The sequence below is a fragment of the Bombus affinis genome, chromosome 9, assembly GCF_024516045.1.
Source record: "Bombus affinis isolate iyBomAffi1 chromosome 9, iyBomAffi1.2, whole genome shotgun sequence".
In the NCBI taxonomy this organism is placed as follows: Eukaryota; Metazoa; Arthropoda; class Insecta; order Hymenoptera; family Apidae; genus Bombus; species Bombus affinis.
In genome coordinates, this window is record NC_066352.1 from 11,290,085 (window position 1) to 11,312,607 (window position 22,523).

Genomic DNA, 22,523 nt, shown 5'->3' on the forward strand with positions numbered 1-22,523 from the left:
TCCGCTCGCTGATACAGAGAGTATCGTGTACAATTCGAATCTTCCAGGCAGCTTCTCTCCCATGACCACACCCCAGGTAGTTACCTCCTTCTCATAGCGATTTGTATTACTAATAAATATAATATCTCTATTTCATTTTACACCCTTTTACAATTTACGCCATGGGCAATGAATGAAATTCGCTCGACTCTCGTTTTCACTCGCTAGTTATACGTGTGCAGCTGTCGAGAGATGAGAACGTGACGCTCTATTCGAAAGTTTGATTTACTTGATTTACATGCACCGGGATGATCGATGGAGATTCGATACATTACACAATTACCCTAGGTACGGTATATATATAGGTATAAATGATTGGGTTACAGGTGTTGTCTGACACTGATCTTAATGCCCTAGGATTAGAGAAAGCCGGCTCCGTTAAGATTCACATAATTGTACTTTGATTAATCCCTGGAGGAACGAAGCGTATTCCCCTCTCAAGCGCACTCTCTGCATAAAAATTATAACGAAAAAAAATTGTTTGTAAATTACATGGTGCACCATCTCGATCTATGCTACTCGATAGTCTGACAGTAATTTACAAATTGTTAAGCGTGCGAACTAGACCGTGACCGAGTTGTATTTGTCTTGGTTGACTAACCTCATTCTCGGTTGTTTACTGCAAAGATATATATTTTGCTGCTATATTTAAACGTAACGCGATCGCCAAAAATTTATCGTTTACTGTCTTTATCGAGAAACGGATTGAAACCAATAAATATTCAACTGTACTCGATATCGAGGAATTTAATCGAGACAAGGAGTTTCCTTTCACTGTAACTATTTGTCCACGAACAATGTATCGTTATTTCCATAAATGATGAAAATCGAAAGTGCGACTGCGTTTGCTATCCTTGGAATCGGTATCTGCAAATTCCTTAAATATCTTCCGCTTGCTCGTTTAATAATTGACCGGATAAAAACGCACGAGACAACAATCTCGATTAATTTAGATCTTCAATATGACGAGTTCGATTTTCCTCTTCAAAAACTTCCATAGCCGGAATAGAAAAAATTGTAATGGTATGCAAATAACAGGAAGAATTTAACTCAGCCATATACAAATGTGATATATCTGTGCAGACAATCATAGAGATAGTACTCTGCGACGAGCAGAAAGAGTAAACGTAATAAAGAGAAGGGAGAAAGTGACGTTGGTATATAAGCACTTGGCCATGACTTTGAAAGCATCAAAGTGATCGTGGCGAGTTAACACGACAGGTTGCCGAGGATTCGCTCTGGTGTGGAAATCATGAGAACTCTAGTAAGTTTCTGATCATCGATTTTTCTGCTAACCATCTCGTCATTGAATTATTTTCGTTGCACAAGATGTCAAGCGTCAAAGTACTATTTTCTTAATCTGTATGAATCGACAGGCACGATTATTGATTATAGGTATTCACCGCTTTAATTACCTTAGTATGTGCCTCCTACGAAGAGGATCATGGCAGTTCCACCTATCATGAGACATCGAAACCCGTGGAAATTCCAATTTACAAAAAATACGCTATACCAATTCCACATCCAGTTCCAGTTCCAATTCCACAACAAATTAAAGTCCCTATTCCGCAACCTTATCAAGTCGAAGTTCCAGTGCCGCATCCAGTGCCCGTAGAAGTAGTGAAGCACGTTGAAATTCCAGTAGAAAAACCTGAGCCCTATGTGGTGGAGAAAAAGGTACGATGAAACGCAACATTTTTTGCTTTATATTACATTTAATTGCTTAATGGTTGGTAGAAATGCTCGAGCATTGTACGAATATGATGAGCAAAACAAATATTAATATTATTCCTCGCAAAACAGTTACAATAATTATCGTTAGAGATATGAACGCACTGTTTAATTATTCCAATATATTATTGTTATGAAATGTAAATATAATTTCATTCTCATGAAATTTAATATAAAGTTATTTACGCTCTGACCTCGTTGCACGTACATAGCTATTGCAATTCGAACGTATAGGAATTACTAGAATGTTAATATCGCGCAGGTACCATACGTTGTTGAGAGGCCATATCCAGTGACAGTTGAAAAGCACTTCCCGGTGCCTGTTCCGAAACCATACCCGGTCCACGTACCTGTCTACAAGCACGTATTCCATCATCAAAGCAAGGGACACGGTTGGAAGCACTGATCTTGAGAGTCGTCTTTCCAAATTTCAGACAATTAGGCAAAAAAAAATATATATATATATGTATTTATATATGCACACCAAACCGAAAATTATAGTTTCTTGACATTATGACACTTGTACATAGTTCACTATTGTTGTAATTATACTATTTTTGTATTGTTTAAATAAATTGTTTTTGTTTTCATAATAATCGTTTAATCGTTCCTCTCCCTTCGATAGAACATCGATTCATCGGAGCAATTGGAAAGTTTCGAAAGCGTGTAGTTCAGTCGAAGTAACGTACCGTCAAAGTAACACTGACCACCTAAATAAATAACTCTATACGTTAGCTTTTTCTTGTTTCACAGTATTTCTCAACCAGGTCGGTAAAGGTATGACAATGATTTTATCAATCCGGAGACTACCTCCTAGTCGAGAGAGTTCTTTTAACTTAATTGCTGCTACGATTCTAAAAAAATAATTACTTTCTGACCCGAAGTGAGTAAGAAAAAGTAAGTAAAAATCGACCATATTACGAGGATCTCTACCCCGTTGTAATTCTATCGGTCTTAACGATACGAACCTGGCGAGTACTTTCCGCGTTCGAATCATTAGTAATTAACTACCATGAATCTATTCACGAGGCATTATGCGCCTTGAACGATACATAGTTCGTAATCACAAATCAATCACGAACGTAATTTACTGTCACTATGATGGAAACGGAGACACATATATATATATACACTCTGTGGATAAAACCGTAGGATATATTTCAGCCGAACAAACTGTTTTACCTTTTTGCGAATTTCTGTAGGCAATACCCGGAGCGATGCAATGTGTTACGAGGCTTGCCCTCCGGTTTTCTCGAATCACAAACCAGCCAATGACTGGCGACGGTGTGGTAAATGACGAACGCCAACCTAACGACAGCGACATAACAGGGCTGTTCGCCCGAGGTGCAGAATTTATTCAGGAAATACCGGGGCGCGACCACTTGCATCATAGGCTTGGCTGTCGACCGCTTTTTACGCCGCTTAAGGGAATCACATTCGTCTTTGGTCCGCAAGAAACTTGCCCTGCTTAAGTGTAGCAAAAGTTTATAAAACCAGAGACCACGCACAGCGCGCTTTTAGTTTTGCCCGGGACTTTAGTGCCGACGTTTATCGAGAAGATCGTTCAACCGACACCGAAATCATGTTCAGATTGTTGGTAAGCAAACAAATAGAAGAAACCTCGACACTTTCCACTTTTCCAATTTCGTGATATTCACTGATTGTTACATCTCAATTTAGGAACAGAATAGCACGTATCTAGTTGTTCTTTCATGTACGGGATAAAGAAATGATAAGCGAGTTTCTAACGTTTCGCGGTACTTGTACATTCTAAAATATTTATGTGATCTCCAGATACCGTGCCTGATATGGCTGTCAAGCGTCCGCTCGGAAACCGCAGTGGACATGCACATGCACATGCCGGATGGCATGATGGAAGACAAAGCGGCTATGAAAAGGGAGTCGTATTATAACCCGTGCCCTCCGACTTACTCGCATCCTATCTCGTACTCGCCACCACCACAAATTTACGTGAAACCGTACGTGCAACCAGCGCCGATACAGTACATTCCGAAACCGATGATCACCTACGTGAAACCATCTCCACCACCGGTCGTTGTGAAACCAGCCCCGGTAATCGTAAAGCCGATCGTTCAAGAAAAAGTGGTTTACCCGATCTATCAGAAACCAATGATCTCGTATGCGCCAATCTATCAAAAACCCATCTATTACGCGCCTATGTATCAGAAATTGATGTATCAGGCACCTAAGGTGTACTTGAAGAAATACGAACTACCGATTACTCAAGTGATTCAGAAGCCTCAGATCTCATATCCCATTCAGTACCATCAGCCGAAAGTGGTACAGATCCCGGCGCCACAGATCAATTTGGTGAAACTCGCACAACCCATCGTTCATACCCAGCCTATTTACCAGTCGTCCATAAAACCGTACTGCCCTTAAGAAAAATTCATGGACAAATGTCACGGTGCGATTGCAACGATCGAGTCGATCGATCGCTTAGGTCTTTTGAGAACGTTCCGGAAAATCGAAAGATAATTCGGCGTTTCCGAGAAACTTTTCGCCCATTGAAACGATCATGTCGCGATAGCCTTAATCTGCCATAACTATCAGCGTAGTCAAGCGTAATTTAGCGAAATATCCGTTTCGCAAATTGTACAATAAAAACGAAGGAACTATCAATCTTGCTGTTGAATGTGCTCACCCTATCCGTTCGTCCTCCAACTTTCCCCTTTCCAGCCATTTCGTAATCCCAGCGGCAACTCTTCTTCAATATCGCGAAATAAGAGCTCTTAACTCGACTACGACCCGATTGAAACTCGTTAAAAGCTTAAACCCTCGCCCTACACCATGTAGACCTGTTCCAAACGTAAAGTTTCGATAGCCGGCTAATTTTCGCAAAACTTTGCCAACCTTTTCATTCGCCAGTACAATGCTGACCTAGAATTTCATAACAGACCAACGTCCTTTCTGCAACACGGGATTACGGGAGTCTGCAGATATCTCCCGCACTGAGATTGCCTTTCTCGAGATCTTAATCCGTCGACCCGTGGAAACTCATTTTCTCATGAAAGTTTCCTCGATTATTCCGGCAAACCGAATAGCATTATCATTGCTCTTAAGATCGCGTATTATCTGCTTTTGCTCCTTCATCGATTCGTAGACGCCGGTTTTCGACAAACAAACTTTGGAATTCGTTACACGCAATAAAACTCGTTTTCTACTGATTTCGTCGGCGATATTACAAATTAGGCGCAGTATACCGTCAAACTTGTTATCTCCCTTTATGGTAGTTTACCGTGCTACTATTATGTACTGCATCTATGTATTCAGATTTCCTCCTTAATTATTATAAATTACATCGGAAAACGAAGAAGCTGCGCGATTCAACGCAAACGACATGTTCCGTCATATCTGCGCCTTCTGTTAGACCGTTCGATTGCGCCAGATCGATGTTCGCCTTGGTCTAAGTAAGGAATTAATTACGAGCCAATTGCGGCGAGCTTTCCAATCGATCCCCGATTATTTCGAAGAATTGCTATTTCCACACCCGTTCGCCACAACGGGCAATCCTATTACGCAAGTCACAGCGCGGTTTTTGTAACCGACAACGTACGGGGGTGTAATTTTCCAACTTTCTTATTTACACGGTTTGTCGAAATTCTTAACCAATGTCGCATATAAAACGAATGTTTACAAGCAGATTCTTTAGTAAAACTGTTGAAGATCGTAGGATAGTTCTAAGACGTCGCTATGACATACAGTATGAGATACTACGTAAGTAAGACGAGTGATATTAGTTTCGTGACTTGGATAAAATTTGATTCGTTAGAAGCGTGTCTTCTCTGTTGCAGTTGTGTCTCGCGATCGTTGTCGTTTGCGAAGCGGCAAGAATACCCAGAGTAACCGAGCAACCCTATTTTCCGAATTTTCAAGACATTTATCCGAACCGTAATTATCAAACTGAGTCAGTGAATAACCACGATGATGGGCCATTTTTTGGAAACTATAGGGCGCATGAAGGGAACGCAGGTATAGGAAACGAGTTTCACGATCATCGAACTCCCATCGGTGGCCGAGCAAATTTTGTTCATCATCTCACAAGAGGTAACGAGAGAGTATTGTTAATCATTTCCAAAGTTATTAGTAAATCTTTCGTGTTTCAGTTCCATTCGAAGAATTTAGAGGCCGAGACGCAATTCCTCGGCATTATGATCGATTTAACCATGCTATTAATTACGATTATCAGTTCTAAAAGTTTTATCAAGTTTACGTTGATCTGATGTATATCGAATATAATTAATGCTGCAAACGGATCGAGCTAGCAATCTCTTTATTTCTCCTTGTTCCTTTATATTCAATATATATATAATATATATTGAACGATATATAGGATAATATAGGTTAATATAATAATTTGTGTAAATAACATTATCAGAATGAAAACAACGACGGGGTAATTATTATGCTAGGCTCTTCTTTTGTTCGATTTTCTTTTCTTTTATGTACAATACTATTTTGGCTCATGACGTTACGACTTTGGACCATACATACGAGGATACTCCTTCGAGATAGGAGAAAATGAACGTATCCTCCAAAAAACGAGTACCTGCTCGATCATGAATCAAGATCATTCGATAGTTGGGACGCTAATACTCTAATCGCGGCGGATGACACCAGTGACACCACCACTGGCGTATAATCTGACTATGTCCGACCGTAAAAGCATTGTTTGGAGTAAAATATAGCGAAAGAATCGTCACGGTGGTGGCAAATTCCTTTTGGCATTAGGCATGAAATACACGCGCTCGTACAGTCGCTCACTTTCCTCACGCACCCGGTACGATAGAATTCAATAATAGCGTTAACAATCGAAAAATATTGAAATCGACGAATCACACGACACGCTCGACCTGTGTGATCCGTTTCTCATTTATATCTTATAATATGTATAATAAATATATAATATATATATAATATATATACTTATTAATATAAGAACTTGACTAGATCATTTTAGTTTTTATTGACTCCCTTATTTAGTCTAGGTACTTGCTCGTGCGACGACGGAGAGTATGAAGTTACAAGATGTTTCTCTTATAAAAAAATATTCAGGAGAATGAACTAGAGTACGAATAACGCGGTTTGTCTGTTGCTTCCGGTTCTCAGGATACTGAGAACGATAGCTAACGAGGCTTGATCCCAATTCCAGTTGTAATTAACGTTAAGAGCGGATTCTCCGAGTACAGCAGCACCTCAGCTTTTTCCTAACTTTCTTGGTCAATCTATCGGCCATCACACGTAGCATTCGGTTTTAGGACCCAACTCGTATTCCATTTCCTCGTTGTTGTACATATCCATAACCTAAAATACGTTATTCAAATATATACTTAATATAATTTACGTGATGGCATTTTCTGGACTAGTACAACGCAAAGGATATTTCATTTACCGCATTCATGTCTTTCTGCAATTCCTCTAGTTGTTTTTCATGAATGAGTTTCAACTTCTCTTTTTCCCTATTTTGAATCAGTTGTGCGATTCTTCTCTCTTCCATAAATTTTTTCGTGTTGTTCTGCTGTTTTTCTCTAAGCCGACCCTCCTTGATTCCCCGAGTCTTCAACGTTTTATCGTTCATCACTTCCCTCATACTTTCTACCGAGAGTCTCGCTTGTCTCGCGTTCATCTCTTTGATCTCGCGCTCGTGTCGTGCAGTAAGTTGCTTTTGCTGGGCCACTTGAGCAGCCACGCATAATTTTCGCAAGCTATTCCGTCGTTCCTCCAAATGAGAACGTACCAGGTCACGTTCCTCGCGTCGTTGCCTATCCGCCAATCGAGACCATTGAACAGTTTGTTCGGAAACCTCGCGACGAACGGTCGGGTCTCTCGAAAGTTCCGCTTTGCTATTGAAACAAGAAACAAAGAAAACGAAGAAAGCTGAATCTCTCGTCCGAACGTGCCCGGTAGCGCTAAAAATTGCTCATACTTTTTTCCTTTGATGATCTTCTCTATCGCAGCGCAATGTTGTTTCTGGACGGCGAGTTTCTCTTTCTGGTGCCTCTTCTTCAGGGATTCCAATTCCTTTTGCTGTTTCCTCAGTACTTTTTGGTATCCCTTTTCTTGTCGCAACAATTCCACCGTTATGGGGTTGAATTTCATTTCCTCTGAGAAAAAAAAACGAGCCTGTAAATACGTGTGTTCAACGTGGATCGTCCGAATCGTTTACCTCGCGGTTTAGGTACTTCGCGGTGATGAGCAGGCATGGAATCAGAATGTCCTTTACTGTCGCTCTCTTCTATTCCAAGGCCACGCATTTTATTTTGCGACGCATTTTCAGGTTTCTTGTAGGCCCGTGGTGCCGTGAGCGCGTCCATAAATCCTGTGAAATTAAACTCGAATGAAATCACCTGCTCAACGACTGATAGCGTCATCGAAGCTCACCTTCGTAGCCATCCGGTACGTAAATCTTGATTTCGATATTACAGAACAGCATTGGCAAGGACATGGGAAAGTTTGCCTCGGTTCGCAGAGATATATGTCGATATCCTGATTGCAGACCGTCTAATGGGACGATTCTTTGACCTAGCAGCTTGCCGTTGGATTCGTCGTAAACCGCGAATCGCAAGGCTGCTAAATCGGGAAGGACGACTTTTCGAAAGAGAAAAGGTTCTTCATTGTACACGGGATTCAGGCCATTCGCTGGAACTACTCTTGTCCGAAATTCTTTACGAATCGTATCTGTCGGTAGACCGTACATTTCTACTTCCACGTACGTTCCGACTTTCTTATCGGATAAAAATTGACCCGCGATTACCTGCCAACACGAATGCAAATTACCACGAATGTTTTCGAATTACAACACGAATGGAATTGCGAAATACCTGGACGCTACATTGTGTAGCTATTACACCATCCACGGGGCTCTCCGCGAAAGGATCGAAACTTCGATCGGCTCGTCTCATGAAATCCGGTTTCAGTAGATAACCAGAGGAACCGTTATACTCGAATTTTCCCTGATTCAGCTGCATCGGCAAGTCCGCGGTTTGGAAATTTAACGACACCATTTGACAGCCAGCGTTCCAGAAGACCTATTTTCAATGATCGATCGTTGGGACGATACGTGAAAAGGCCATCTGTGTTCGCGATCTATTTGTTGCAAAAATTACCTGTGGCATATAATTCGATGAATCCGCTCGAGTGCCTTTCGGATAAATGCGGCTCATTTGACGCTTGTTATAATTGACGAACTCGATGGCTTGCGTCTTCAAGTAATTCAGGCCAGCGGTTTCCGCGAAGGAAGACATATTGTGATGAATATTCTTTTCTGTACAAGAGGGCACGTACATCAATCTTTTCTCTCTTTTAAGCGCGTTACTGAGGGAAAGCTTTGCCTTACGTTCGGCAATATCGAAGCCCGGGAATTTTATAGGTTGAGCATAGTTGACCATAGAGGATAACCATGGGTGAACATTTGTTGTACTTCCGGTATACGGCTGAACCACCGCTAATTCCAGCGTGTCGCCCAAACCTGTGCTAGAACTAGATTGTTGTTGGTTACCAGTCGTCGATGACGCCACGGACTCAGCTGTCGAGACCTCTTCCTGAAAAATAAGCGATTTTTCTTTCGGCAAACCATTTCGTTCGACTCGACATAGAAGGAGGATGTTGCAAGTTACATGCTGATAATTTTGTCAAGGTTGTTGAAATTACCTTTACCGTTTGTTGCTCGACGACCGCTGCCACAGACGGTGGTGCGCTCGCATCTTCTTTGACCTCGTCCTCGATGACAAATTGACCTTGCCGAAATAATTCCAACTCGTGCTTCTCCACCTCGGGTTTCAAACGTTTATTCTTTATAAGAATTTTACGTTTGAGCATGCTGGGCGGTGGTAGGGGCATCCCTGGTTCTAGCTGTTTTATCAAACCATATATCAATATATAATATCTCTTTCTGGTTCCATATCTGATCTCGCGTGTGTAGTTTCTATCTCTTAAAACATGCCTATGTAATTTAATCACGAGTACTCGAACATATTGTACCGAGTAGCAGAGATAACCTCCGATAACAACGAGTGGGATCGCGTTATTCTTGTCTATCGATAGAATTCGCGATTTCGATTGACGTATTTAATTTTCTATCACGAGATACGATGAAACATTTCGCCGTCGAAGCAACTATCGTAAGACATTGGAGACCGACGAGCAAAACTCACGGGAAATTCTTTGAGAGGCTCCTTGAGAAGCAGGTCTCCTAGAATTTCGTCGCAGTACTTCGCCAGTTTGTATTGTTGCTTCTTGCTGCAGTGGTTTTCGAAGCTAAGAATGACCGGATATTCCGACGTGACGAACGCAGTGTCTCGAACTGCGTAAATAACATCTCTGAAGAGAATGTCCGTACACATAGCTTTGCCGTGTGTAATTATCGGTTCCTCGTCCTCTCCTTTGCCATCCCAACAATCCAATTCGACGCACCTTGGAGAGGAACAACGCTACGTTCTAATATATCTGGGTGGAGCAACTTTTACTCTCGTTAAACTTACCTACAACCAGCTAACAACACTTGTCTGTACATCTCAACGCTGCTTTTGCCACCAAATTGTCGTCCACTCAAATACGTATTGTGACTCGAGTTAATGTAATAATGAGCCAATGGTTGGTCCATATCCATGTAGACGTCCAGCCTGTCCAAGAAAACAGGCGCGTTCTCATCGGACATCAGATACCTTATAAAACCATCTTTCGTCATCGTTTCTGAAAGGACGTGATTGCTTCTGAAAGGATGGCATTTCGCAGGTACAAACTAACTCGAACACGTAGCCGATCGACGATTAAAATTTAGCGGAGAAGGCCACGAAATTTGGAAAGCAAGATACGACGCATCGAGTAAAAATCTTACTTTGATTTCGCGCTATTTCGTTTTGTTCGTAATCGTTTATAATCTCTGACGCCCTCTTCTCGTCGTACAGCGGATATAAGATCTCGTTCAAAGTTGGATCCCGTTGCTTCTCGTTTAGAAACGTGACCAGTTGTTCCAAATTGATTGTGTCCGCTTTGCCCTGGGTGCTGAGAATATTCAATGCAAATAAACCATCGTTTCTGCGTATATTAACGAATCAATCTCGAATAGCGGAAATATGACGTACGAAAATTATACTTCCTGCACTTACATGGATTGAAACAATTCCTCTATGTCATTCCTCGGGCAAATTTTGTGGTAGAGCGCGTAGAATGCGTCGAACGTGAAATCCTCTGGCTCGATGACATCGTTCTACGAAGTCGTAATCAGAGTTTTAATAAACGTACCACAGGATTTTTTGCACGCTGTGTGCAAGTCATTTGTTTGTAAATACCTTCCCGCTAGATAGGCCTAAATCGGCGAGGCACTGATAAACAAGCTTTTCCGTTTTTCCAGATGCGAAAGTTCTTGCGACCACTTTCACCGGAACTTTTCCATTTGGATCGATCAACATTCTAAGCCGCATCCAGCTGGAACATGGCAAGCAACGCTTTACTTTTCAACAATGTTCCGCTTAACTTTCTCGTTTATATTCGAAAAAGCACGAAATCACGAAACGTTTTCTTTTCTCGGAGTAAGAATATCTCGCGTTTACGCTCTCTTACGCAATGTAAGTTTCAACATGCAAAGTCGGATATAACAAAAGTTTTCACGGTGGAACTTGGGATGGAAAAGTCTAAAATCAATACCGCGAATAAATAGTCTGCCACCGGAAATTGTCCCTGGCTAATTATTTCATAGCGATCATATTTACGATCAATTGTGTAGGTGTAATTGCATTAGTAAACTCACTGTTTCTTCAAGCATGTAAGCGGGCAAACGTTGTTGGCTTTCACGTTGTGCGTAATCGATCGTACGCCATCCAGCCATATCTGTCATAGGACACAGCAAACACGTGGGCTTATTGATTATGATAATAATTGCTTAACCAATGGATTGGAAAGTTTTTTTTCATGATCCATTTAAATACGCCCTTTTTTTCTAATTTGACGAATGTCGCCCGGAGTAATCTTATCACTACCAAGTATTCGATAATTTACAGGTCGATTTACTTCGTTTACTAATTTTTCAGAAGAATAATCAAACAGTTGAGATTATATATCGAGTAAATTTACCTTAGCCGTCGCTGGATCCGGACAGACGACATGCTGGTAATTAATATTGGTATAATCTACGCCTGAACAGATGGTTAAACATTTCTCCTCTAACTGCTCTCCGTGTTTCGTGAGAAGCTTGTCGTACAATTTTGGATCCTGAATAAAATTAGAGAATGGTCTTCAAATAGTTTACTCGGTTTAGAGCTTAAATAAAATATCAAAAAAAAAAGAAAAAGGAAAAAACGCATATATCGTCGATCAAGTATCCCATTGTTGCTTTTTCTTAATAGGACATCGTACCAAACGTGTTTCCATGTGGAACACCCCAAATATCGAAATATCAAAACACTTGTAAACCCTTGAAATGAAACGCAAACGTTCGCACCACTAGTGCATCGATTGCTACATGCAGTTGCACTCGTCAAATAAATTTATAAAAATCCAGATATGCTACAATTTCTTTCTTTTCTTTTTTTTTTTTTTTGTCTCATATCATTCGCGTTGCTCAAAGGAAAAGACATTCTTACCTTTGGTAATCCACCGGCGCGTATATCGCTCACTTGGCACAACTCTATCACATCTCCGTCCTATACATGAAATAAAATATGACTCACTTGAATAATTAGATAATATACTCGCATTTCAATTTTCTATACGACGCGTTGCAACGAAAGAGATACAGTCTCTTTTCAAGCGGACGCTGAGAATCGGATGTAAGAAGAAAGTGCACTCACCTTTCCTTCGCTTTGCCAATAGATAAAAAACCCATATTCATCGACCTTAAACATGCAGTTTAATTCGAGCTCCGTGTTGTCCTTTTCTTCTGACCACCGATCGAACACGCATCCCTGACGAAGCGCTAGCGGTACCTCGATCTGCCAATTGAACTCGAACCTTTTCGTCATCTTTTTTGCACCAATTTGACCGTGTCAAGTCGCACACACGTCAGGTTTCGTCCAATTCCTATCAACGGTTTAAACAGTTTTATTAAACAATTCTGAAATTGTAACACCGCTTATCACCATCCTACGTTTCATTCGTTTGCAAGCCTCGAAAGAAAGATTTCCCGATCGTATCTACTCGCAAGAGATGAACCACTTTTCGAGTGTAACAGATCTATAGATTTTGTTCACCCAATGTAATTATTAAATTACTATTAAGTTCGTCTAGCCACGTGGACTTCGGTACGAAATTTCCTGAAATTACTAATCGCGGTAATTTTAACAAACTGCAAGGTCCGTCGTGTCGTTTCCATCGCACTAGCTCATTACCGATTCCGAAAGGTTACGAAAGCTTCCAAAGATTACGAAAGCTTCCAAAGATTACGAAAGTCGGCCGCGCGCCGTGGAATACGAAACGATCTGTGCGGTTACTCTTTGATGCTGTTCATTTATTTAAAACGTGCGGCATTACACATGGAGCGCCAATCGATACGTTGGTTCGATTAACTCGCGTATACGTAGTGTGCCCCTTGCCTTAATAGTATTCTCCCAACCTCAATTGAGTGTTAACCTCCGAGAGAATGAACGCAATACGTGCTTTGGCCCCTTTTACCTGCATCAAAATCCAATTAAACGTTGATCTGGTTACGGGAAGCTCCGTTCAACGCGAAACATCCAACGTTAGTTGGCTTTCTAATGGCGAAATCTCGTTTGATAGGGAATCATCTTTGCGGACAAATCGAGCATCGCGACACCGCAAAATCTACGAGAACATCAGTTTTGTTACTATCGGCTTCGGAAACACGATTCATGGCAACTTTAACGCTATTTTCTCAGCTTCGAATGCCGGCTGCTCTCTCAAGGGACAGAGTTAACCGAATTTCTCAACCCATTTTTCTTGTATGTACATTGGAAAACTTGCATCTTATGCATTTATATTACCAGCATCTGTTCGGGAACGTCTTCTTTGTTCTTCTCACGATGGAATGAAATACGATCGGATCGGTCGAACCGATAGCTCGGATAGAGGATGTTAGATCGTTTAGCAAAGGCCATTCGAAATGGACCGCTTTTGAAATCACGGCACAAGTTACGCTACATAACCGTGAGGTTTTCTGTTTTTTCGAACGGTCGATATTGTATCGAAGCGCAAAGGATTTACTGGCATCGTTGCACTGATTGACCTTTATTCCCTGGCTACAAAGTAGGACGAACCATAGACAGAAACGGCTAGGTGAAAATAGAACGATACTAGAATACACCACGGCCTCTGTATCAGGAAATGTATCCTGAACGATTGGCTATGTTTCACGAGTTCAGAGATGGCTCTTATTATCTTCTAGGTGATTAAAATTCATGTTTGCTAGCACCCGGGCGATACAAAAGAACCCGCTATAAATGAATACTAAAGTTTTATCTTTTGTGGACGACATCGAAGCACGGAACAAACAACGCAATAAGACGATATAGATCACTTACGATGTTAAGAACGTTTCTTCCTGGCTGGCTTGCACATCTTAGTTTTCCGCTACACCTACGACAAGAAAAATCGAATAAATTTGGTAAATGCAGTTTCGCACATTTCAAGGAAAGAGTCAAAGTCTAAGATTCTATACATAGCAATCGGTATACAAATTGATTTCACGGAACTTTATAATCAAACTTTGGTGGATATTTCACGCCGCTGTCAAACATCGTTTTTCTTTAACTGTTACACTGTTTCCGGTCAATACAAAGCTGTGCATGTTCCATTCGATCTTTGATACATCAGATTCTTGGAAACGTGCGAAGTATTTATGGACGAAAGTTGAACTAACATCGCTCGATACTAAATTAAATGCAACATACGATATCTCATCTGAATTTTAGTTTTGCCTGGGAGAAGAAAAATCGCAGGTAGTCGCTACTTACTATCCATAACGCGATGCAATGCTTAACGATATATCGTGATTTACTATCGCTATTGTCGCGTAAAACTCCGATGTTGACGATGAATGTTACAGAAACGCAGTGCTAACGAAGTGCAATTAATAAAACGTTTATCGTTCGTGCAACACTGACTATCATTCGGTAACTGGATTTATCATTCGCGAACGAGAAAGGTCGAGCACCTATCAATGTCTCTATCGTCTACGGATATCCCGCCCCGTTTTATCGAACATTATCTTAATTGACGCAAAAGGAAGCTTTGTAAAAGTCAGCTAATGACGTCTGGCATTTATATTGAGTACTATGCGTACAAAAATGCCTTCGCGATTCGTTTGTATATTATTCCTCCGTAGCTCTGTATTCGTTTAAAAATAAAGCTTAACCCTAAATCTCTAGACATTCTTTACATACCTCTAAGAAGAAGGAACAATGACTGCGTAGAATGAAACCAAACGTGAGTATAACAAAGATCGGCGAAACACGAAAGAAAATAGAAGCGAAGAAGACTGTAAAGAAACGTAACTAAATATCCGAGTGTTAGAATTTTCAGAACGTTCTCTAGTCTGACCCTACTTGGAATAAAAACGATATACTTGGCTATAAATATTCAAAGAAAGGCCAAAGCTGATGCTGGTTTCTGTCCATGTCGTTAGAGGAATAACACTTACTCATATATTCATCGTCACATCGTTAGTCATTAATTATACATAAAAAAAAATACGTTGAACGTTTCGTAATTGCAATGTAATTTCTAAGAAGTAATAATTCATCGAAGGTTTAATCGATGAAATTTGTAGAAATTACGCGAACCGACACAGCGAATTCGTTCGTATAGTTATAGTCGTAGTTGTTTTATTTTATTTCCCCCACGCTCGACTCACCACTACACGGTATATCTCTGTATAAACCGGTTGTAGTACATATATACGAAGACGGTGCGTAAACAGAGGAGCGTTACGAAAATAATGTAGGAGTGCGGCTCGTGCCGGGCTTCTTTTCCTTGGCACGATGAAAACGTTTCTGGCGCCTGACAGTAAACGAATTCCAAGGAAGGGGCAGATGTAACGTAGTATCATAAGCGCGCGATTCTCTTCAGTTTACTTAATGGTAAGTGGTGATCGAGTATTTTGGTCGTGGAAGCGGAAGAACGTAGAATGCCGTAATATCTTGTGTCTTTGTTGATAGTCTACGGCATTGCTGAAACGGCCGATCGTAAAACTTCTCCATAGTAACTTTTTCATTGTATTTGATTAACATATCATTTACAGGTTTAAACATTCAACTACGTGCAAGCCTGTTAACTCTAATAATCCCATTCTTCCGATAATACCAAGTCCATCGTTCAGTTTTAAGTGTATTTAAAAAGATAATGAGCAAACACGATTAAAGTTATTCAAGACGATGGAAACTTCAACCTTCTGTGGAGCGAAGTGGTATTGCTGATATAAATAACATTGTTTTATTACAATCTGCGAGTGTTAATTTTAAGAGGCGCACGAACGAAAACCATTAAACAAGTTATGTATCGTGCGAGCAATCTCGTTGAATCATGAAAGATCCAAGTTATGTGCGTTACACGCTTATGCAATATCACGTAACGCCTTCACCCTGAACTCGCGCACACTGAATGAAATTATTGTACGATAAAAGCTTCCTACGAATGAATAGAAATCGGAAGCAACAGACTAGACGCGTGTGTTCTATCAGTTTGATGTTTCCTCGGCTTCATCTCTCGGCTTTTCACGACAGGCTTTTAAAATACAGCATTATCTCTGAACTAGCCATTACATGTTACGTACACACGTTCGTAAATATAAGGTAAACGTTTGCACTTTGATAAGTGGAATATGGTGAAAAAATATTTGCACAGCCGATGAATACCGGTGTTACTTGAATTTGGAGCATAGGCGATTACCCAGAGAATGGCCAGCGAGAATTTCTTCACGCCCCAGATTAATCGACGAGTGACCGTGGTTCAATTACCGCTTGTGGATCGGTAATTACATAACTTCCGGTGAAGGATGAGTTGAGCAGGCGCGACATTGACCGCTCAATCGCTTAATACGTTGGCCGGTCTCCTCAAGAAGAATGGAAATAAATGAGGGTCATGACCCGTATTGAGCGAGAGTAATGGAAGAGATCTCGCGATTCTTTCAGCCTTCAATTCCAACTATTTCGCAGTTTATCCGTCGTAGACGCTGGTACCTCATAAACTCGTCAATACACAATTTTAATTTGGTTATTTCTACGTAGAAAACTCTATGATTCATTAGCAAGTTATTGCGAAGTTTAAGGGTCTCGTGAAATTTAGAATTTTTTCTCGAAAAGTTATTGTATAATTATTTACAAGTTGTAGGATCTTTAATCGTCTATAGTCTTCGTCAACGATGCTACTCGTTTGTGTTTCGTTAACAAGTACGGTCGATATCACGTGGATATTTATAAACCAAACACTTCCAAACAATAGAATAAAAGACCTCGATAAACTATGACGCGATTATCTGCGAAAAGAACGCGAAGCTGAGGTATCGGTCACGACGAAGATATCCGCGAAGGACGGCAATTACATTTCCTCGCGCCTAACAAGCGTAATATCCGAAGCTGCTATTTTCTATGCTCGTGTAAAGCCCAATCCCCTCCAGCGAGAAGGTCAGAAGTCAGGAAAAAAGGAGCAGGAAGGGGGAGAGAAGCAGATAAAGTGCTTGATGGTGGGTGACAAGCTAATATCGAGGATGGTAAGGTGGCCGAAGGGACCGACTAGGAGGCAATATCTTGTAATGGATGTGATGTTTCTCGGCAAACTCATTCCATGGAAGGTTGTGCATTTGCCTAACCATTTCTCTATCACGCTTCTGATTCCCTTGACCTCGAAAATCCCTCCGGAAATCTACAATCAGGGTCGTGCGAGTCTTTGCCGTTTTTCCTCTTTTACATTCTTACCTAACGTCTTATCGTACGTTGGTCGCACGACGCAGCTATCAATTAGCAAATCGTGCACTCGTCACGCTTGCCACTTGCTACGATACGTTTATCTGACTATGTGTTTTGCTTTCTAGGAATGTGCGCTCACGAAACAAGTCACACAAGCGAAACGCACGGAATGTAATGCTCGTGGGTCAGCACGCATGAGCGGTACGCAAACGCACGGAGAAGACAAACAGAAGCAGGACCGATGGCGAAAAGAAGGAGGAAGGGAGACAGAGGAGCGTTCAGATGAAGAGAGCAATAGGAAACGGGAGAGATGAGGTGATTAGAAACAAAAAAAAAAAAAAAAGAAGAAAGGAAGAGGAAAGAAGAAAGAAAAGAAAGTATATAGTTTTAGACAACTGGCGGTTGACGAACGCGCGTGTATCTCGTAAATGACGCTCTGTGTTAGCGGTTATCCAATTGACAAAATCCCGTTTATTGGGACAACGTTTCAATTACGTCTCGAGCGAAATGAACGAAACGAGTTGATCGAATCGTATACAGCTTCCATACAAATTCGACACGTTCGTTCGCTCCGAAATCGAATACGCATCTAGGTCTGTGAATTGTCAATTACGTCTATGCCACGCTCGACGATTCTCTAACATTCGATTCCACATAAATTTATAAAACGTCGACCGATAGTTTATACGGTTAGCAAGCGTCCAAGGTTCCGGATGAAACGCAATGTGCCTGTGACGTGCAGTAACCATGAACGGTCGTGTACGATGTCGAGCGCGCGCACACACATATACAGAGGCGCGCGCGCGAGTGTTCACAATCACACATGGGCGTACTATGCTGTGAACGAAATTTCTGTAAGGTGTCTTGCCTTACCGTGTGCGAAATTACCGGCTGACTGATGGCAACAGTCCCATGGCGATTCGATTACATTCTATCACGATTCCTCTTGCGCCGATCTGCACACTCGAGTGTCCACGCACTCGACTTCTCTACTCACGAAAAAATAAAAAAAAAAACGAACGAACTTTACAGAAGAAGCGCGCGTTTCTTCGACTCGACACTGAACGCCTTTCAGGCGCGGCGGAAGAAACTGACGGTGCGACACCGTCTGTTGACGGGCAAGCCACTAGCCTGGCTCGATACCGTCCTTTTCTCCTGCGCGCATGTGCCGCCGTGACACAGCTTGCCGCTCTGTCTTCGCTTTTACTCGGTTAGTAAAAACGGTACCTGCCTTTCGAATTGCACGGCAACTATTTCGTGCAATAAATTGTCACGAAATGAAATGAAAGTAGCGATTCCGCTGGTATCGCATTACGCCCAAGAAATATTCGATTTCGTTGCTACTGTTATCACATCGGTGAATAAGTAAATGTATTTGTGTCCGAGTAGGAACGGTGCGATTCTACTTCGAGGCAGGGAAACTGAAATCGTGAAATACGTTTGAATGGAAGCACTTTTTGAAATGTATATAGAATCTGCGTGTGAATAACGATTGATTAGTCTGAATATTTGTATAATTCTAATTGGAAAGCGAGAAAGCATACAAGTTGGTTTATTGGAAAATTAATATTCGAAATTATTTAAAATCGAATAAGCTTCTTATTTAATTTCATGGATTTCTGCGTTCGGATTCGGGCCACGGTTAATCGGAATTAGGATCTCTGTGTATAAAGATCTTGCGGTTTTACAGGTCAAGTATTTTTTCTTATTATCAAAATTGAATGGCGTTATATAAATTTGCAAGGCTACCGTGAAACATTCGTTCGGGCGCGAAAGATCTTCACATTATATATTTTACGTTTCTATAATATCCTCAAATATATTCCAGCAAATAATGGGAGTGTGAATCAGAAGATATAAATATCTTCCTGGTGAATAAAACGAAGACAGCTATCTATACCTGGAGACAGATCATATGTAAATATACCTGCCACTCTGATCTACAGCCACTGTAACAGAAATAAAATAGGAACGCGTTGTATTATATTAACCAAGTATCTGGAGCGAAAGATCAAATGCTTACTTTTCACCTTCTCTTTTGTCACTGATAATTTGTAACTGATTGTCACTGAAATGTTGCTTTCTCAATTACGCGTTTGGAAGCATATTCTTCGAGTAGTAGCATCCAAAAATATGCGTAATTGTTACGAGACAATTAGTTAACCGATTATACGCGTGTCTCGTTTTTCCAATCAATTATGACGATCGGTCGTCGTATATCGATCCAGCATTTCTTCTTCTTTCATTGCGGATTATATACACAGTTATCGAGAAAGTTGACATCTCGAATACCAATTTCGTTCATTAACAAAGCTAAAACTTGCTACTTGTACTGGAACGACGCAACTTTGTTCGTTCAAACGAAAATCTGTTTACTGGAGAAACTAACTTCGCGTTTCCTAATTTTTTGACGTACAGCAGAATGCTTCGACGTGCTTCATCGTGTACCTTAATAGAAGGGGAAACTTTGTTACTAAAACCTTTTAGCCCTATATACGAAACTATCCTTAATCCTCGTTACCTAGTCAGCGAGTCAAAGTTGTATCGAATCGCATCGAGTTAAGACGACGAGACGCGATGGATAAACCGACGAAAGGTGAAAAGCAATTACAACGGTTATCGGGCGAGTGTACGCTGGAAAACGACGAAAACCCGCAATTGCTGCTGGATAACATTGGCGCGCTCTCTGTGAAGCTTGGCGCGAGTAAACGTCGGTATTCGGTATCAGAAATCAGGCGTCGATAAGAACGAATTCACGTGAATTATGAAACGAGATATCGTATCAGCGCGGTAACGACGAGAAATGTCCAACATCGATCGTCCCGTATACGAAGATGAATGGACTTGGCTTTACGATTCGTATTGGTTTGGTCGACCGAAAATCCCTTTGATCGCTTTGGACGATGACGTCGAGGAATCTTTTACTTGCTCGTTCTCACTTTAGAGGTCGATACAGGTTCGGACAATTTCTTTCGATGGACCATTCCTATTTGTCCGGGAAGAGTCCATACGTCAAATAGAATGACAAATCACCTTCTTTGCACGTTTTGATCAATATGTCTCTTATCGATGCGTTTGTTTGCAGTACGACTGGCTAGTAATCAGTTTCTCAGTCGCGCAGAAATTTCATGCAACGAAGCTAGATACGAGAAACGGTTGCAGTCTTGAAAAATAAACCAATGTTAGGTAGCAGCTTTTTCCTGTTGAGGATGTACCTTTTCCTGCGGAGGAAGTACGCTCAAGTGCAGTGTCCGTAATCCCAGAGCGAATTAAACGGCAGAAGGACTCAATGATGTTTTTATACGGCGTCTAAATAACTTACTACAGATTGTAAGACAATCCTCTCGTAATTCATTTTTCCATAAAGACATCGTGTATCGATGTTACTCGGTTAATCTCGAAGCAAACGAACGATTTAGGCACTCTAGGAATTCGCGGTAACTCAGAAACGTTTTCGCATAAATCTGAATCCGCTTTTCAACTGTAGGAAATTTCGTTCTAGAACAATAGGAATCTCACGTACGCGCGACCGAATATACGATCAAGATCCATACACTCAAGAAACTCCTGTTCTGTGTGACGTGCGCGGTCCGATTAGTATCCTAATAAGATCTTCCTACGTGCTTCGTTAACTTTGCGCGCTGACAAATTTTATTCCGGCTGACGTGGAAACGCGTTTAATCCCGCGAAAGTCGTTGCCATAAAAATTCAGTCGTAGGTCACGACGTATCTCAGAGATGCATGAAAAATGTTGCTATTTAACGCAGGTGTTAGATCATTCCTGCATGAACTCTGTCAGGCACAGGACCAAAGGCAGATGCAAAAAGTGTTCCACCTTTTTCTCATTTTTCACCCATCTTCCCCTGCTTCTCTTTCTTTCCTTCCTTACTTATGCCGAGTTTCCAGCGACATACAGACATGTAGTGTATCGCGTAACGATTATTTTTCTTCGATACAGCTTGTGATCTATATGTTTGAAAATATTTATTTATTTAAAAAAACCTTTTTTTACCGCGTGTCTGACAAATTAACCATACTCGTCTTAGGTGAAGAAGAACGTATCGTCTAGAAATACATTTTCCAAATTTGGAAATAAATAGAGGAGAAACCGGTTTTGAAAGAGAGAGTAACATGGAAAGCAAATCGCAGGAGTGAGCATACCATCGCTACCGTTGAGAAATAAGCATGCTTCTTTTTTTAGACAAACCGGCTAACTCGGCAGACCGCAGGGTGTAAGCCCTCGTTTTGAATATGGATGGCAGTTCCCTTTTTCGGTACCGTCTCTCGTTTCTCTCACTCGCTCGCTCATTCTACTCGACTCGCTCTCTCTTCCTTCTCGTCTATTTCTCTTAACCCTCATTCCGGCCTCCCCTGCTACAAAATTAACTCGCATTCCGAGCTCCCTTTGATGTTACACAAAGTGTCACTGACCATCGTCTATGTTTGCGGTGCAACTGTGCGCATGCATGTATATGTATTAAATTCGGTACACTTGTATTCACTTACTGGATTAACGATACATTCCTTTATCAATTCTTACACGATTCGTTTACACCTGTAGACAAATCTTCTCAGCCTTAAGCGTTATTTTTAAACGATATGAAACAGCGGTTCTTGCTGGGATCATGGTCCTCCGGGGAGTTACAAAGTCCTTACGCACGCAAGTTATTACTATATTATTTGAATAAAAAATATTTAGTACGTGTATTTATTTACTTATTTATGTTTTGGTAAATCTCTTCTCTCAAAATTTAAAGATTGTCGATGAGCATTTTCTTCATTTATTAATGCAGTTTCAACCTCCGTGAGAAGATATCGTTGAGTAGTTTTAAACACACATATTTGGCACATTACGAATTTTAATTTCGTGTCAAGTCC

The 22,523-nt window shown here is 41.0% G+C and overlaps 4 protein-coding genes and 1 long non-coding RNA gene across 11 annotated transcripts; 4 read left to right on the top strand and 1 right to left on the bottom strand.

The window, feature by feature from the left end:
• The first annotated feature begins 1,199 nt into the window (after positions 1-1,199).
• Positions 1,200-2,452, top strand: LOC126920587 (uncharacterized). Its single transcript, XM_050731194.1, has 3 exons — positions 1,200-1,303; positions 1,435-1,716; positions 2,033-2,452. Exons 1-3 carry the CDS (start codon positions 1,292-1,294, stop codon positions 2,174-2,176), a joined length of 438 nt encoding a protein of 145 aa, XP_050587151.1. The 5' UTR covers positions 1,200-1,291; the 3' UTR covers positions 2,177-2,452.
• Positions 2,453-3,237: 785 nt separating this feature from the next.
• Positions 3,238-4,414, top strand: LOC126920583 (uncharacterized). The gene is made up of 2 exons (XM_050731190.1): positions 3,238-3,367; positions 3,565-4,414. The coding sequence occupies exons 1-2, from the start codon at positions 3,353-3,355 to the stop codon at positions 4,171-4,173; spliced, it is 624 nt and encodes a 207-aa protein (XP_050587147.1). The 5' UTR covers positions 3,238-3,352; the 3' UTR covers positions 4,174-4,414.
• An 880-nt stretch (positions 4,415-5,294) lies between these two features.
• On the top strand, positions 5,295-6,047 carry LOC126920588 (uncharacterized). Its single transcript, XM_050731196.1, has 3 exons — positions 5,295-5,508; positions 5,586-5,838; positions 5,898-6,047. Exons 1-3 carry the CDS (start codon positions 5,485-5,487, stop codon positions 5,984-5,986), a joined length of 366 nt encoding a protein of 121 aa, XP_050587153.1. The 5' UTR covers positions 5,295-5,484; the 3' UTR covers positions 5,987-6,047.
• A 691-nt stretch (positions 6,048-6,738) lies between these two features.
• Positions 6,739-18,811, bottom strand: LOC126920580 (1-phosphatidylinositol 4,5-bisphosphate phosphodiesterase-like). 5 transcript variants are annotated; one of them, XM_050731185.1, is made up of 20 exons: positions 18,519-18,809; positions 14,265-14,319; positions 12,579-12,807; positions 12,372-12,431; positions 11,863-12,000; positions 11,540-11,619; positions 11,082-11,217; positions 10,899-10,999; positions 10,628-10,794; positions 10,272-10,482; positions 9,945-10,203; positions 9,442-9,642; positions 9,128-9,332; positions 8,898-9,055; positions 8,613-8,819; positions 8,173-8,545; positions 7,958-8,110; positions 7,718-7,895; positions 7,184-7,634; positions 6,739-7,095 (listed from the first exon to the last, which is right to left on the bottom strand). In XM_050731185.1, the coding sequence occupies exons 3-20, from the start codon at positions 12,747-12,749 to the stop codon at positions 7,027-7,029; spliced, it is 3,318 nt and encodes a 1,105-aa protein (XP_050587142.1). In that variant the 5' UTR covers positions 12,750-12,807; positions 14,265-14,319; positions 18,519-18,809; the 3' UTR covers positions 6,739-7,026. The 5 variants fall into 5 exon arrangements, with proteins under 5 accessions (XP_050587142.1, XP_050587137.1, XP_050587140.1 ...); XM_050731180.1 differs by having other exon boundaries at positions 8,898-9,332; positions 18,519-18,811; XM_050731183.1 differs by lacking the exon at positions 18,519-18,809 and adding an exon at positions 15,126-15,144 and having other exon boundaries at positions 8,898-9,332.
• On the top strand, positions 15,660-18,696 carry LOC126920589 (uncharacterized). Of its 3 annotated transcripts, none has more exons than XR_007712008.1 (2): positions 15,660-15,821; positions 17,771-18,696. It is a non-coding gene; the product is annotated as an uncharacterized LOC126920589 (long non-coding RNA). The 3 variants fall into 3 exon arrangements; XR_007712010.1 differs by lacking the exon at positions 15,660-15,821 and adding an exon at positions 16,717-17,667; XR_007712009.1 differs by lacking the exon at positions 15,660-15,821 and adding an exon at positions 16,717-17,530.
• Positions 18,812-22,523: the final 3,712 nt, after the last annotated feature.